Below are 17,945 nucleotides of genomic sequence, written 5' to 3' on the forward strand. Positions count from 1 at the left end.
GCTACCTTTTCGTTGCTCCTGAAAATTAATGGGCTATATTAGAATAAATAATCCGTGTAATGTTCAAAAAGAAAAGGGGGGGGAAAAAAAGCAAATACAACAATGCAGAGGGAAATATGTCATTTTATTGAAATATATAAAATGAGTTTCTCATGTAGGGCAGCGTGTCATGAGTTTGCTGATCCAAAATAGTACAAAGATGACTGCAGGAGTACAAAACATAAACATTATAGATTCTATTTGACAGTGGACAGCTGCATGCATGAATGAATGAGTGTGTCCTGTGAAATAGTTTCAGAGTGGGAACTATTTAACATAAATTTCCCTCAACCAGTTATTTACACTCTGGGCATAATAAAGCTGTGCTATGAAAAGACACAGCAAGTGTATTTTAAATGTACCATAATTAGAGACTAAGAGTTGGAGCCTTGGGAGAAATACAATCCAAACTTTGGCCTTAAACTGCTTCTCAGTTACAGGTTCATAAGAATGCTGTTATACCTGATCAAATTAAGTCAGAGAAGGACTGGAAATGAGACAAACTGACCAAAAAGGTACAGATACACAAGACAGCCATGGTCAAAATATTCATTAAGGATCACAACTGATGACTATGATCACCAGATGTGACTGATGTACATCTCTACTTGCCTATAATCTCATATTCTTGTTTTAGTCTTTCACCCATATAACCAGTATGAACAACAACAAAAACAAAATAAAATCCAGAATCGTTCACTTGTTGCCTTTTTAATGAATGAAATACATTTATTATAACTTTGGTCAACATGTAAAACTGTTAGACAGGGGTGGAAAAGTCTCAATGACAAACTGTCTTCCAAGAAATAGCTGGGGTTGCTTTTTCATAGGCAAACAGATTCCAAGTTTAAAGACAATTTCCATATGCTCTCTACAGCAGGTTTGGCTCTGCACTTAAAGGTTACCTGTCCAGAATTATCTGCTGACCATATAGCACGAAATACATTTGTTAATTGCAAGCAAAGCCAGAGTCCTCAAAATATTGCTTGTTCAATAATTTTTTTAAACATGTAATCCCAAATTTATTCTTATTTTCAGAAATGGCTTCCAAAGTATATTTTCTCAAATGCCTGTTTCAAATAAACACCCAGACAGTGCCCGAACACCTCTTACTTTGACTGCTGCTTTACAAAGTAAACATTTAGCCTCAGAAACCAAGATTCACAGAAAAAAAAACATAACAAAAAGGCCTGCTCAAAAAGGATCAATAGAAACACTTGAACCAGACGGTACAAAGCATGATGTCCTTGAAATAATTTCCCCAAATTTGTGGCAGATGATAAAAAGGCTTACATCCTTGTTGTGGAGCTAAATTACTAAGTGCCCACCAACTGTACAGTATGCTCTGTCCTTTAAGTGCTTTTTCCATTTATAGCGCATTACATGAAAAAAACAACAAAAAAAACAAACGACATGGCAACAGGTGACAAAAAGCAAGAGACAAAAAAAAAAAAAAAAGAATATTCATCTCCCACAAAACCCAGCCTGTCCACCTGTCTTTCTGCAGTGGGTACAAAGACTGAGACAAGAGGTTAGCATCAACCAATCAAAAACAGTGATTAACAAGATGAAGGGAACTGAACGCCCAGGCCACTCTTCCTTTTACTTTTACCGAACGTCAACGCTGGTTTGTGTAATGACAACGTGATCAGGAGAACAAGGAAACTTGAGACTGCCGGCATGCCCGGTTTCAGGGAGACATGCTGAAGCAGAAACAGGGTGTAAGAACCAGTGGACACCCTTCTTCTTCCTCCCCCCCCTCTCCTCCTCTTCCTCCTGCTGCTCTTCCTCTTGTGGATTAGTTCTTGATCATCCCTCCGTCTCCTTCACTTACAAAGCGCTTCCGCCCTCTAGTGGAGAAAGTAAAGTTTGCGACATGTTAGTATGGTTTTGGAAGGATAATATTTTCTTATGATTCATGTGAAAAGAACCAAAACAATGATGAATTGATTTTACTAGCTGGTATTGTTTTTGTATTTAAAGCATGAGATTAATCACCTCATCCATTATTATCCAAAATCTATTAAGAACTCATCACTGAACCACACTGTTGCCATGGGTGACATGTTTCTTCATTGACATGAAAATAGGCAGTGCAGTTTAAAAACTGCTGAGCCTTTATTGAAAAAATAAAAAAATATATTTATGACCCTTTTTTTTTTTTAAATTTACATTTTTTACAAAGAACAAAGGCCACAAACAAGATACGGAAGTCAGAAACAATTAAGAGACCGACTACGGTTTTGGTTTTTCAGGGGATTTCTTGACAATATCAAAACACCTGTCTTAAGAATAACTTAATCAGGAGACCTTAAAAATTTGTGCTAATTAAAGCCCAACTAACCTGGAAGGACATGCATCCCTCAGCTGTTTGGTGATGACAGACACCTGGTAGCAGAGATCCACAAAGCTCTCCATAATAGAGTGAGCATGTGGCACATCAAGGCTGATTTCAGGCAGTTCGTCATAGACACGTTGGAAACCCTACATGAAAAACAATGCATAAACAGTATTATAACAAGGTTAGATGCTGCTTTCAAAAATATGAAAATATCATAAAGAAACGTAATTATAGCATCAAAAAAGGGCCGACCCTGTTCATCTGATCCACAGTGATGAGGCCTGTTTTCCAGAAAGACTGCAGAAGTTTTATCATCATGTGACTGGCAGTGTCCCCTTTAGACTCCAGCACCATCACTACCACCTGAAAAACAACAGGGATGCACAACGTCATGTTTAAGACTGAGAAACGTGTTGCATCTAATAAACAAGTCAAATATGAGAGAAGTTCAGTCATCAAAAATGACCTTTTCATGTGTAATGTGTCAGCTGAAAATTTCACCATATGGTTACAATGTTTCCAACTACATTCAAGGAAAATTACCATCAGGCATTTTCAGAAAAAGAGAGAGGACAAGGTAGGATTAACAGCATGACTTTGTTGTCCTCAACAAGTTTTGCACGACTCAAATATATGAGTTCTGGTTTTCCATTTCTGTTTATTTGTAAGTAATAAAACCTGATGAGACATGTGAGGTTACAGTGTTCAACTCAGTGACAAAGATTCACTTTGAGGGCAAAGTTTGAATCTAAACGGCAAAAAAAGTAAATTGGCTGGTCACTTTTTGAATGTGGAGTGATCTCAGCTGAACAGCTTACTGCTTATGCAAATCTTATATGAATGGCTAAAGCTCTATTAGCAAACCTGGAACTAAACACATGTAGATTGTAGAAATTTATTAATGCAGTTGCACATGCACAATTTATCAATTTATGTTCAGTTGCATTTAGAAAAAAAATAAATAATCCTGAATCAGTTTTGGACTTTGAGCAGTTGCAGTTTTGAATGCAACAAATTTGCCTTCAATGTAGTTTGCCACAGAAAAATCTGCCATCTCTGACAGTGTGTGTTACATTTGCGTGCATTCAAAATTGTATGACCATTTATCTGTTTCTACTTACACAATCACACATTTTGGATTGATTTGATTTGGACTGAGCTTTGCAAATTCATGTAGTGAAAATGAAGGAAAGCCACTGCCAAACACACAATGTCCTTGGCAGGAAACAGCTATGACAGTCACCGAGGAGATTATTTTTTTCAGTTTTGCTCTTCAGTATACTTGACAAGACACAGGGAAGAGAAAACATGTTAAAGGTTTGATTTGAAGGTTTCAGACTCCTGATGTCATAATGCGTGAAATGCATGCGGAAATCCAACAGAAACATTTACATTGTATGAAATGATCTACTAATTAAGTTTACATGTGTGCAGGCAGCATTCAGACTGACATGACATTACGTTTTTAGTACCTCATAGACCAGCTCATGGTGGAAGTGAGGAACTTCCAGGTCGCGCAGACAGTGCTCTGCCTCCGACACGTCTCCTGATATCAGGTACTCCTTGAGCAGAAGGTTCATCTAAAACAAACACATACAGACGTCCAGGTTAACAGCGCATCAGACACTGATGGAGACAGCTGTATAGTCATGAGAGTGGATTGAAGATTTTCAACCAAGCGTCAGTCTTTCATCTCAGCTGGAGGGTCAACAACACTTAAATATTTCTTGACCGACATTTACCATATTAAATTTAGAGAAGGATGAAGGTCAAGGAAGGAACCATGCGTATATAAATAATTGAATATAAATAGAACAATATTCAAGTGCAAGTACTCCTGTGGTTTATTATGCTCCATATGTATTTAATATGAAATTGCTGCTTTAGGGGACAGAATCCTTTCAGTTCCCTGGAAGACTTTTACCTTGAAGCATTTGCAGAAAACATTGAGTAGTATTAAGACCAGCCGAACATCATGATTGCACAGTAAAGGTAGAATTGGTCTGTAAGAAAATCTTTTTCATTAAATAGAAAAAAAAAAAAAAAAAAAAATAAATTGGAGTGATGAGATTAGTCTATTGATAGAAAAATTACTATGGTCGAGTTTGTGTTGAATTTACCTTTTTACAGCAAGGGTCATTTATCTGAGACAAACCTGTACTCCTTCCAGCAGACCCTGGATATCGTGAAATTTAAAGGAACTGGGCTGAGACCTCAATAACACCTAAAAGTGCCATCTCTCACTGTATTACTGCAGCAATAACCTGACTTCCTTGGGAAATATAACCTGCCACACCTGCCTAATGTTGCTGACAAGTCATTTAAAAAAAAAACAAAAAAAAAAACATGTATTCCCTGTTGGAGCTGTGCTTGAATTCTTTAGTCTCTGATTCACTTGTTATGCTTTATTATGTCACTTTCTCTGCTAAGCTGCACATACATCAACCAACACTGTTTTGTTTAAACCTATTTTTGGAACAATTAGTCATACCACTTGAGATCTAGGAGGAGTGTGATTGAGGCAAGATGCTCAAAAGCTGGTGGGAAAAGTAGCTGTCCGAGCTTCAAGAAAAACATAACAGGAGAGAAGTACAATGTGAAAAATAAGGACAGTAAGGACGAAGAAACTGAAAAAAGGCTGCAACTGTGAGAAGAAGAATAGTAAGAGGAGAACTGTGACTGAATGCGGCCCTGTGCCTCCTCCGGGCCAGTCTGTACACAACCAGGCAGGAAATTAAAACTGGGCAGGAGAGTCTGCAGGTCTGAAGGCTCCTGACACAATGCAATTGTGACCAAAGGCACACTGACACACCACTCTCTCATTTCTGCACCTATACACAATCACTTAAAATGTTGTGTAACATTTAGCTTTACAAGATGTGCACTTGAAACTCCCACACTGTCCACAATCACAAATTACAGAGCAATAATTGTAAGCAAAAACAAATCCAAGAAATAGAGAGAGAGAGAGAGAGAGTGTGCGTGTGCGTGTGTGTGTGTGTGTGTAGTTTGTTTCAGTTGAAGGCTAGGGTGTGTATTTCTATCGGCCCCATCCTGTGTCCTTGTTTTTACAATTCCCACTTCTCGGGAGAAAAATGCTCTGCTGACACAGCAACACAGCAGAGTGCTGGCCTGTGGGTCTCTACCCAGCATGCATTTTGGCCTTCTGTTTACGTAATATACAGTTAACAAAAAAATTAGAGCTCATCAATACAAACATTCTGACCTCAGATGCAGGGGATTATTTATTAAATCATTATAAATATTGAAACAAGCAATTGACTTATCGGTCTACAATTTTGTAGTCAGCAGAACTCTACGTATTTGGTCTGAGCTTACCTCTTTGACGAGATGTTTAACGGGTCTCAGGCCTCCACCAACACCCCAAACATTATCTAGACGAACCATCTCCCTCTTCATGGTCAGCAGCACTGCAGCACGGTCTAAAGCCACTCTGGAAGAAAAACAAAAATCATAATTAGGACAAAATGGCAAAATGGTCAAATCTTCATAAAAACACAGTTTCAATCTGCCTTTATTCAAATTCGCCGGAAAGCCAGACAGATTTCAGCTTTGCTTGTCTTGGCTCACCTGGCATGCTCACAGTCCACTTTGCCCTTGTAGCAGTCCAGGAAAGACATGGGAAGAACATGGTCTGCTATGCCTCTGGCTATAAACTGGCCCAACATCTGAGAGAGAGAGAAAAAAAATTGTTACAAGATGAAAGTGTCCACTGGTTTGTCAATATGACATTCATAATGTAACCTAATCAAATCAATATTGTATAATATTTTTAGAAAACACTTCTTGCAGTGTGTCGTCATTGACCTGAAAAGCCCCTTTTCCCAAATCTACCAGCCCGTACTTTCTTTGATTAATTACAAAATAAATTGCACAAAACTGCTCTGAGAGTACAAGGTACCCTTTAAATCTGAGTTATTACAAAAACAGGGACTTAATATGTTTGTTACTTTTGCCTCAAAAGTGGAATGTTGCTTGGTGTTAAATCTCAAACTGTGCGTGTAATATCTGATGAGATCAGTGTGTGCACCTCGATCAAAACAATGGAATGTCTATTGTGCCATAATTAACCGAGAGTTACGCCCTGCAGAGCCTCTCCACCCTCTTATGCAGACAACAAAATTATACTATAGATCCACTGAGCAGAGATCTGCTGCTCTGACTTTCCCTTCTGCGTGTCAGCTCTACCTGCGGTGCCTCCGGTGTGTCCAGTATGAGGTCTGGCAGTTCTATGAGCATCTTGTCAAAAGCGCGAGCCATGTCACTTTGTGACAGCAGCTTGCCCGACAGATCAGATAGCAGTCGGGAGGTCAGTTCTCTGTGGCTGGCCTTGCCTTCAAGGGACAGGGACACAGCCAAAGAGGAGAATTCGTACTTATGTGGGCCCAGGTTCAGCCCCTTCAGCAGCATCTGACAGAGAGGAAACATTTTTAAAAGATGGGCCTAATAGATCAATTCTGAATCAGCGAAAGCATACATGTTTGAATTGTATAACACTGAATTTGGAGTTTAAACAACTTAACAGTCTAATCAGTCCTGTTACTCAGTGCTGTTAGACTCCACATTATTTTGTTCATCCATCAACTGTTTCTCTAAACCCACCGAGTTGAATCATTTACCTGGACCTCTTTTGTGTCTCCATGTTCAAAGTACTCCTGTACAATTGGGTTGACCATTTTTTCTAGTTCCTTCTCATCTATCTCTGGCACAACTTTTGCATAAACCGTGTCCCCCTGTGCAAAAAAACAACACAAACAAAACACATTATCAGTCATAAAAATCCTACCATGTGCACAAATATGCTCAACAAAGCCGATGCACATTCATGACTGCTGGATTTTCAGTTTACAAAACATGAAATGTAAAGCATTTCTCATCATCTTCCTTTTAGCATAGGACCATTAACTGATAAGTTTAAAGCTATTAGTTATTATTAAAACAACTAATCTATCAAGTCTACACTGTAAAGGTTTTAAATTAATGTAAAATCAAGTCTGCCAACTTTATCACAGCAAGTTCAGATATTTATCAAAAGAATTTTCACAAAAAAGCCTACATTATCGGTCTATGTCCTCTCCTTCTGTAATACAATCTACTAACTTTAACTTCTCTCTTTCATTTCAACACTTGTGCTCATTAATGCCATGAATATCAGTTATAACCAACCGACCAAGTTTTCAGGTAAGGTTTTCCTTGAACTGAAGAACAATAGTACACATTGATAAAATAATCTTGGCTCAGACAGGCGCTGATTTTAATGTCCTGTAAAAGTTGCATGTAACAGTAACAAATGTGCACAAGTTTTATTGCCAAAAGTTCAACATTGCGATTCACTTTCCTGTGTTCTGCTCATGTTGCACAAGCGACTGTTGACTCTACAATGTGATGGTACAAACCCAATTTATGTCCAAGTCCAGGCCAAAGAACAAACCTTTATTCAACATTCATGCAAGAGCTCTTAATTCTCTGAATTAACTTCGAGGCCAATTATATTTAACCGAGGATAGTTCAAAGGGGAGGTAAAAGGGGCATTGAAGCCTGTTTTAGTTCCGATTTTAGGGCTACTCAAATTATTGACATTTTGTCATTTTCCCAAAGTCAGGATGACCTGTACCATTCAGAAATCCTTTATCAGGTGCTCTGCTCAGTCTGATTCAAAGGCCACAGTCTGCACATATCCCGTGTATTTTTTCTGTACCACTATGTCCCAGTTCCCTCTTAACATCCCAGATGTAAGGATGTTGATTTATTTCTTGCATTTCTGCATTTTATTATTGTATTTTATTTCTTAAACTGCACTGCAGCTTGTATCCTATTTTTTTTTAGCTTGTTTTAATGTTTTAATCACTGTCCTTTTGCCTTATGTTTTGATGCTTTTCATGGTTTTATGTAAAGCACTTTGAATTGCCTAGTTGTTGAAATGTGCTATACAAATAAACGTGCCTTGCCTTAACCCTGGATATCTTTCCACTGACCTGCCTGCAACAGTCAAGGCCAAATCCCACTGGCTTTTCTGAACCATTCCCGAGTTGTTATCAGCCCTTTAACTGACAGAAGCTCAGTTCCCACTGCATTTTAGATGTGACTGAAGCAGGAGACAAACAAACTTGGCCTTCAGTGTCGTAATGCCCTATTCGATTGATAACGGGTTAAAGATTGAAAATTGTGTTGATTGTGATGGGATGGCGCCATCTGGATTAAACAATCATTGTGAGTGGGTGGGTTTTAAATGAGCGGTGGCCAAACCATGTTGACATCATAATGTAAAAGTTGGTGATGACAGTGTTATTATGTCTCTCCTCAATCAGTCAGACCAATTACATGGACTCATAAAGCACAAATTTGTGCACATGTGCGAGAGATTTCCTTTTATTTAAATATATACAAAACTAAAGAATTGATCATATCACAAAACTGATGAGCAGTCTTCCAGCAAGAATTCATGAAGTGTTGAACTTGTTCAGGCCTATAAATACTTGAGAGTTGTCTTTAATGACACATTGAGATGCAGTGAGAATACATGTGACAAAACGTCTAAAAGAGGCTCAGCAGCATCTGTACTGCCTGGGTAAACTAAATCACTTTGGAGTTGATCAGAGAATACTCACCACATGTTACTTGTCCTTGATCCTAAGGCAAATATTTTATTACAATTCAATACAGATATTACAATTCACGACAAGAGAGCGATACATTGTGAAATAAATTAGCGGTGTAAGAGTGCATGTGCTTGTTGTCTAAGTGTGGACAAACATCTTGTTCATTGAACAACACCTCTTTTATAGTCAATGTGTTTCATCAGCACTTCAGTATCAGCGCGTTTGTGCAACATGAAACATAAAAGACACCATCCAATGCACCACACAGCTTTGATCAGAGTGGGCCTCTTTGAAACAAAAAGCAGCTCCACAGAGCAGGTCTGAAGCTCTAACTGTACTAAACTAACCTCTGCTGGTGGTAATCACTGATTACTGGAAAAAACTGTGTACAGACTACTGATGCACCAGTAAAGCCAATTTTTGAAATTAAAGCAAGCCAAAATATCCTTTAATCAAGAGTTGAAACAATTTATCAGTAGGTTTGTAGATGGAAAAATAATCTTCAACTATTGATATAATCAATCTTTTTCAAGCAAACATTCTTCTCTCAAATGACGCGATCTTCAGTTCCAGCTTCTCAAGATAAACTTGCATAACACTGGACCCACAGGTCAAAATCCAAAGACAGTCTGCTGCACTCACTCACCTGAGCAGATTCATCATAGTTAGGGTCCCGTGCGTCAGGCTCTTCATCTTCATAAACCATCCCAGCAGCCCCCCAAACTCCTTTTCCCCCTGCCCCACCTGAAGATGGCCACACAGCCAGAAAAAAACAATGTAAGGGTAGCTCACTAATACATCTCCTGCTCCAAACAGTTTGTGCACCTGATGAAAAGGCGGTCGTGAAACAAACACTTAAAATCAAACAAGTTGAAACTGCACTTCAGTCAAGGAGTCAGCAGGACCTTTATCATTTCCATTCTGGGCGTTAAAAGTGTAACCAGTCAGTTCATTGCTCATTGTGGTTGTCAGAGAAAGAGCAAGCCTACATCTTTAGTGCACCTCTACAAAGCTGAACTCTCCTTAGCCATGAATAAACTGTAGTGCTCTCTGCTACAACATATGACTGTAAGGTGTACCTTTTTTTGGCAGGCCTCTGCCTTTGCCTGTCCTGGATTTGCGGTCGTTGATGTTGACTTTGCCTTTAGGGCTATTTGGGTCGCTTCCTGCCACATCCCCCGACTCAGAGAAGGACTCGCTGGTGGAGTTGCGTGAGGAGGACTTGCGCAGGCGACGCTTGGCTTTGGCTTTGAGACGAGCCTCGTGGAGCGCTTTCTCCTGGGGCGTCCAGTTCCCGTTCACCTCGGCCTCGTTGAGCAAATCTTCGTCATCACTGTAGGAACGGTTAGCTTCCGCCAGGTTGCCATCGACCGAAAACATCCCTGTGATCATAGAGCTGGAATCAGTTGATTGTTGACAGTTGGATAGTTTGTAATTGCATAAAATGGCCAAAAGTATGAGGACAAACCTATCTACATCCTATTGATCTGTGCTTATTTTTTAATGGCTTGGGCAAGGCCAATTAGGATCAATCAAAATGCTTGAACTTTACAATAGTATTCAGATGAACAGTGTAGTGGGGAAGGCCCTTTCCATTTTTTTTAATAATGATGTTACATGAAAAACTAGCTTTGTGACTTTGGTGTAGAAAAGCGAGGCCTTTTTGCTCTGCAGTCTACTGAAAAGAGTGGAGGATGATGTAAGTTCAACAGTCACATGTTGGTGTCATGTTTAAGCATTACCATGCGAGTGTGGTGCAGTGCGGCATGTGGTGTGTTTTTAACTTTAATTGTTCTTGTATAACCTCAATGCAAAGAACCAAACCACATTGTTGAGAATATAAAAAACATTAAAAGGAAATATGTGAGGAATACATTAATCTCGTAAAATTTAGTTCATTTCTGTGTCCAAAAAATAATACTACTAATAATCCTAATAAAACATGATTGAATGAGAAATCTTATTTTATCTACACTTGTGAATTGATGTCAGAAGTAAGCAATTTTTACAACAACTGAGCAATGTTAATAAAAAAACAAGCCAAGATGCATGCTGGCGAGAAGACAAGCCAATATTCAGCGATATTCATAGTCGTACACGAAGTATGGCTCCAGGATTTGCACCAAACTGCTCAAGATTGTAGTGAGAGAGTAAATATTTATGGTTAACGAGGTGATATTTTAATATCATTTAACACCCTAAACAATATACAGGAAGAAGGCAGTGCAAATTCACACATACATTCTTGTGACACTCACCAACTCTATCAGCAGACATACTACTCTTCTGCAGGTGGAAAAGAAATGCTGTACTTAGGAATCTAATCTCAGCTTGCTCCTTGTAAGTGTGGAGAGACGCATCAAAACAACAAATAGGACTGGAGCGCTGCTGTAGGCATGGGAGGGAGGGAGGGAGGGAGTGAAGGAGGGAGAGAGGGAGGGAGGGAGTGAAGCGGAACACATGCTGGAGAAGTGCTGACACCAGTTTTTTTAGTCCTCCGTCTTCTCGCGATCTGTGCGCCAGAGCTAAAGTGACTCCTGACTACATATGGCATGGCTGGGTCCATGACTGGTCACATGACAGGGCTGTAGGAGAGACGGGGAAAGCAGGAGGAGGAATGTCTGAGGGTGTAATGAATACTTATATCCCCTACATGTGGCTCCAAATGGCAGTTTGAGGCCCTATAAATTATAGGACTTATCGAAAACATGCAGAGGGAGGAGGAGGAGGAGGAGGAGGAGAAATGTCCACACCACACATATAACAAAAAAAAAGGAAAAACAAATGACTGCAATTTAAGTAAATACCATACTTCTATATTATATATTGGGCTGCAAACTAATTAACTTTAAAAGGTGCTCAAAAGATGAAAAACTTTGCAGTGTAGGCAGCTCAACAGTGTGAACAATAAAGGAAAGGAAGCACCTCTGTGCAAAAGAAGGACACCTCCCTGAATTAACCTGTTGCAGTGAGAGGAGCACCACACCCTTGGCCTTCACAAATCTGTAAACAGCCTACCGTGTGTCATCTCCTCCTTCGGCTCCTCCTCCTTCCCCTAATGTAGGCCATGGGGCCTGCTAGGGCAGTAAACTAGGAACTAACAAATGGCAGCGCACCAAACGCACAACTGGCCAACTGGAAAAGAGCAGAAAAGTGAGAAGGCAGAGAAAAGTCTGAGATGTTTTGCCACATCTTGCAAAACAACCTTAAGAAAATGCAGCCAAGCTACCCAACCCATAAAACATGGCATAAGATCATGTGGCTCAGTGATGCAGAGCTTGACTGTAACTGCTTAATAAGCTGCAGCAACAAAGTCACACTGTTGTGTTTAACACTGCAGGCCTACTAGAGCACACTAACACTGTCATGATGGTTTTCTAAACTGCCCCCACAGCTAACCAGCACACACACACACACACACACACACACACACACACACACACACACACACACACACACACACACACACACACACACACACACACACACACACACACACACACACACACACACACACACAGAGCGTAGGCTCTCGGCCCTGCCTGCAGCGTGGGAGGTTTCCATAGCCAGCAATCCCCAGCAGCAGTGGTGAGGTGTTTAGTTTTAGGTACCCATACAGTAGCAGTGTTTATGAATGAGAAAAAGGGGGGGGGGGAGTGGAGCAGAATTCACACAGGACAGAGCTACTTTTCAATACTGTAAAGATACTGTAACTAAAATTATTGGGACAATCTGTTAAATGTAGCAATAATTCCAAAGCATTCCGCCACTCAAAAAAGCATTTTACTTCAAGGAGGCTATTATCACTATATTTATCTGCTGAAGGGGAAAGTTTTCTCTCAGTTCAACTAATTGTAAACAGAGTTATCAATCACACGTGTTTGTACTACAATAAGCAGCATGTCTTCACAAGTCTTAAAGCACGTCTGGAGGGAATTTCTTAAGTCAGTAGGCCATCCTGATGCAGATGACAAAGATGCAAGCTACATTTTTACTTTCAAAAGCCTCAGCTAACTCTGTACAAAACATTTAACAAATCGAGGACTGCAAGCCAATTACACTCAACAATAATTTGTTATCACACGCCTGTGTGTCGAACAGTGCAGTCAACAACTTCTTGTTGTTTTTAATACTTGCTTTGAATACTTTTATGCATCTTTTTTTTTTTTTATATAGTTCTACACTAGTTTGTGAAACATAATAATACTGCTCTAAATCTCTGGTGAACTATCTGGGTAGATACATGTTAACTGAGTAAATATCTATGAAAGATCTTTTGCTGTTAAACCCAAACCCAAAACAAAAACTTAGCCAAACATTCCAGAATTTGATAAAAGGGGACAAATGCAGAGCAGCTTTTCTGCAAATGGTCCTGTGGTGGTTATCTATGACAGGAGAGAAGGGTGGGGATCTCCTTGGGGTTTAACTGTCATTTGGTCTAATGAAAGGAGACTTCAGGCAGAATTTGACTTAAAAACAGGTTGCAAACACGTGGACTAAACTTGTGTACATATTGTGAATTTTGTTTAAATATACAACGGTTACAAAAGAGGCTGAAAAACCGGCCACCCATGCTCCACAAATAAAAAAAGATACTTTGAGGTTTCCAGCTGGGAAACAGTGTTTTTAAAAAAAAAAAAAAAGTATTATCATAAAAGGAGAGAAAAATTAACAACTTCATTTAATGGAAACTTTTGCTGACTGTGCTTCTTGAATCACACTCTGTTGCAGAGCAACAACACAGATAAAGTTCATGGAAAAGATTAGACCAACTCAGATAAAGAGTCAGATAGCATGTTTTCTGACACCGGTGTAAAGCACAACTTTGCATTCGTGTTTTTTGTCAGTTTCTTGACTGCAGGACTGGTGTGTGCAAACATGTTGTCATGAATGTATGTGGGGGAATGAGGGTTAACAAATGAAGAGCGACCGAGACCATAACAGTGTGTACTCAGTGGGCTACAAAAAGATCTGGCTTGACATTTATGGCAGCGGGTTACCCATGACACTCTTGAAGCGTGTATTTGCTGTGTAAATGCTCTCAGAGGTGGGGGTTGATGCAGCCTTTAAAAGGCCTGCCCTGCATTGCTTAAAAACTCGTACAGAACAATAGCCTGTGTTGAAGCACATAGTTGACAAATCAGGAGGCTATTAAAATAGCATGCATTGTGTATTTTTTTCTGAACAATTTCTAAGTAAAAAAAAACAACCCCACATCTTTGGAACTATCGAGTGACTCATTAGTTGATAGAGCTGATGCAATTAAAAGGAAGGTCAATGGGAAAACACAAACCTGACAACCCAGCAAACTTCACCTACTGATGAAGGCCGTAAGATGTAACATAAAGCACCTAACAAGCTTTTAAGAGTTGAGACTATTTAGTCAAACTGTTTTTCCCAAGGTGAAGCAATGTCCTGTCTCACAATGGTAATGATACTGAAAAATAATTTATGGAACCAAATCATAATTCCGACGTGCTTCAAAAATGTAATGGGTTCTTCCTTTGCCTATGCTACACCCTTCAAGCTGATTTGATGAAAAACAGACAGGTAGTTTTTCTGTAATCCTGCTAAAGAAACAAACAGATAAACACATCGCACCAAAAGCAAAACATACAGGGGGTGGTACTTTGGGAGTTTCGGCTGCCAGCCAGACAAACAATGTAAAGCCATTACTTTATGCTCTTTAGCTTATCAATTATTTGGCTGAGTAATTGATGAGACAGTAACCAGTGGTTGTGATCCCTAATAGATAAAACAAGCTCGTTTTAAAATTCTGATCATTTGAGAACACTCACATTTAATAAGACTTCACAAGTTTCCCATATTGCTGCGAGAGCTCAGTGTCCAGACAGACCCACTATGTATCGACAAGTTGTTTCCCCCTTGCTTTCCAGCCCAGACAATAGACTCTTTGACAGTGTGCGTCTGTCACTACCTCATCAATAGAGGCTGCACCATCAGGCGTAGCTTGACCTTCCTTGAGAAATAAGACCAGCTAAGTTCATACAGAAGAGCCCATGTTTGCACTGCTGCACCTGCCGCATGTCATAGCATACCAGTAACGAACCATGTGGTGTGTCACTAACTGGTCAGGCCAGTTGTTGGAAGTGTGTTTATTAGGAGACATCAAGTTTGAAGTAAAATGTTGATCACACGTGTGAAATCTGAGTGTGAGAAATAACACTGGTTACAGGGCTAACAATACGTTTCTTATGTAACATTTAAATACACAGATTATGCAAGGCTCCCCTATTGGCTTTTATAGTAGGATATACATGGCGACGTCATCGACAGGCTGAGAGAGAAAAACACGGAACCCAGTGTGCCCTGAGCTCAGTGCCTCTAAAATAGGCCAGTGTGCAATGATCAAAATCATTATTCTCACACTGAATGGATTCAGGAGATATAGTGAGCAGAAAAAACGTCTGCGTGTCGGATGAGTAAAAAAATTGAACCCCGTCGTTTGCTTTATTGGGGATGAAACGTGACGATTTCTTCTGCAAGTTTATCACAAAATCTGATTTCATGCTGGAAACGTGGTGCTGACACTCTCTGCACAACGTCTTGGTTTGAATAAATATCGAATACAGGGTGAATTGGTGGGACTGGAGAGCCATGTGTCTCGCAAAGGCGCGTTCAAAGGCAATATAAATCGTGAAAAACAATGCAGCTCAGTTCGTGCAAGGAATAATGCAACATAAAAAAATTTAAAAAAAAATGGAGTGCAAAGAAAAGTCTACGAGTATGTGCAACACAACGACTTTGCCAACGCGGAAGTAAGCGCTGTGTCCTCGTCCAATCAAAAGCGTGAAAGGGTTAAATGTAAAAGCAACAACAATAATCACATCAATGCTTCTTAAAAAAAACCAAAAAAACCACAAAAAAAACATCGAGTTCAGCGCTAGTTGCAGCATCGGAAGAGAAAATCTGCGTCGGAATGCAGTGATTATTGCACCAGTGCTATATGTACGTACGTGTTTGTTTGTGTGTCTGGTTTTAACGGAGCACATGGTGGAGCATGGCTGGGTGTCGCTGCAGCCCATCCCATGCAGGGGGGGGGGGACAATAGATCAGGGGAGAGAGCACGCCAGCAGCAGGCCCGGTGGCAGCTCCCCTGACACTCTGCACCGACGTGCCCCACATACACGCACGACTGAAGTCGTTCACTCACCGTCGGTTTGCGGAGCGGCGGAGGACCACGTATCCACTTCGGTCGCCATGGCGCTTGATTAAAAAACAAAACAAATCCTCCCTCCTGTCGAGCTGCCTTCAACTGCAACAGATCCCCCCCCACCCCCCTAAACAAAACCTGCAAGTCCAAGGTCTGCAGAGCAACCTCGTTTATTGCGAGAGAGAGAGAGAGTACGAGATAGAGGGAGAAATAACTGGACTCCTTTTGACCCCTTTTTTTCGTGCTGCACGGTCTCAGCTAAACAGAACAAAAAAAACAAAAACAAAAAAATTTAAAAATGAATTACAAAGAGACTAAAAAAAGCAACTGAGTGAAGGAGCGAGCTGCAGGAGTTTATCTCTTCTCAGCGATCGCGGCTGAAAAGAGCAGAAATAACGAAAACAGGGGAGCAGAGCAGGCTAACTAGCTGGAGAGCATTTCAGCAAACAGCCTGCAAGATAAACAAAGTCTGTTTTTAACTTTGCAAGAGCGAGCCGAGAGGGGTCACGTGGAGGAAACGCGGATAGGGAGTGGTCCGTAGAGGGGGTGGGTGCTGGTCGAATCTGACCAATCACAGAGCAAGGAAACCCCTACTGTGGAATCTATCACTGAAAATACACCTAATTTCTAGGGATTTTTATTATTTAAAATCATCGCAACTACTATTTTTCTATATATTTTACTTGAATATCATATCTATTATCTTTCTGTTAAATCATTCTAAATTTTGGCATGATTATGAGGTATTTTGTATTTTTGTCATTATCATGTTATAAATGTTGCAATTATTAATCTTTTGTTTATGCCTCTTTTTGTTTTGCACTTCTTTAGTTTTTAAAGACCAGTAACGATTTAATACATCAAATTGTGTTAAGTTCAGTTTGGGCGCTATTTATTTTCTTGTTTGTTCCTAAGATGATGATGACTCGGGACGTGTATAAGTTTTTCATCTTCACACTGGGACTGCTACAAAAACTGGCTGCAGGATGCATGAAAAACAGATAATGGTGTTACAGGTGTTTGGATGTTCTGCTCAGTCCTTCTTACAGAACTTTCCTGTGGTTTTTCATCTCATACATGTTTGTGGATTTGGTTCTTCAATAAATATTTTTGTGTGTGTTATTTGGTGACCAATACAAATTTGAGATGTCACTGGTCGTTTTTGTGGTTGGAGACTTCCGTATGTTGCTGCATATCTTCTCTTTCTGTATTTATAGAAAACCTTACCATTCACATCGAAGTGTTTTTGTCATCTGAATTCACACCACCAGATGGTGCTGAAAACACATGGTGCCGCTTTTGTTAACTCTGGTGCTCTTGGCATTTCTCACAATAATCTCGATGACTAAAATGCCTACAACGTTTCTCACTCACAAACTCATGAAAGTGTTTGCTCAAGATCTACATTTTTCTTCTACAGCTTTTTTTTTCTTTCATTGCAGCCAGCGGTTCCTTTTTTCACCGGCACAGGGTAAAAAGGAACTTGTAGGCCCCTTATGATCCGTTTCTTTCACTTTTTTACAATTGTGCAGTTTTACTAGGTTTACATGTGGTCATGTGATGCATATGAATTAAGGAATATATAACACGCAACCCTGTTGATGCTGATAAAAATTTAGATGACAGATCTGCTTCTGCCGCTGTTTTTGACCTTTGGGGTTCCTGTGAAGTTTTTCAGGGAAATACAGACATGGCTGTGTTTGGAGGCAGAGCACCGAGCTGAGATTCAGTGCAGGAAAGGGCACCTGTTTCCTCTTATGCAACAAGACTG

The 17,945-nt window shown here is 40.0% G+C and overlaps 1 protein-coding gene across 2 annotated transcripts; it reads right to left on the reverse strand.

The window, feature by feature from the left end:
• Window positions 1–105: 105 nt before the first annotated feature.
• Window positions 106–16,634, reverse strand: pdcd4a (programmed cell death 4a). Of its 2 annotated transcripts, none has more exons than XM_069715347.1 (11): window positions 16,175–16,634; window positions 10,080–10,382; window positions 9,647–9,744; window positions 7,021–7,134; window positions 6,590–6,811; window positions 5,972–6,069; window positions 5,720–5,834; window positions 3,853–3,960; window positions 2,633–2,743; window positions 2,384–2,523; window positions 106–1,889 (listed from the first exon to the last, which is right to left on the reverse strand). In XM_069715347.1, exons 1-11 carry the CDS (start codon window positions 16,221–16,223, stop codon window positions 1,838–1,840), a joined length of 1,410 nt encoding a protein of 469 aa, XP_069571448.1. In that variant the 5' UTR covers window positions 16,224–16,634; the 3' UTR covers window positions 106–1,837. The 2 variants fall into 2 exon arrangements, with proteins under 2 accessions (XP_069571448.1, XP_069571449.1); XM_069715348.1 differs by lacking the exon at window positions 16,175–16,634 and adding an exon at window positions 11,259–11,344.
• Between the last annotated feature and the right edge of the window lie 1,311 nt (window positions 16,635–17,945).

This window comes from Brachyistius frenatus, unplaced genomic scaffold (assembly GCF_029030835.1).
Source record: "Brachyistius frenatus isolate BFR_SWC_R1_liver_20210118 unplaced genomic scaffold, ASM2903083v1 Contig_142, whole genome shotgun sequence".
Lineage (NCBI taxonomy): Eukaryota > Metazoa > Chordata > Actinopteri > Embiotocidae > Brachyistius > Brachyistius frenatus.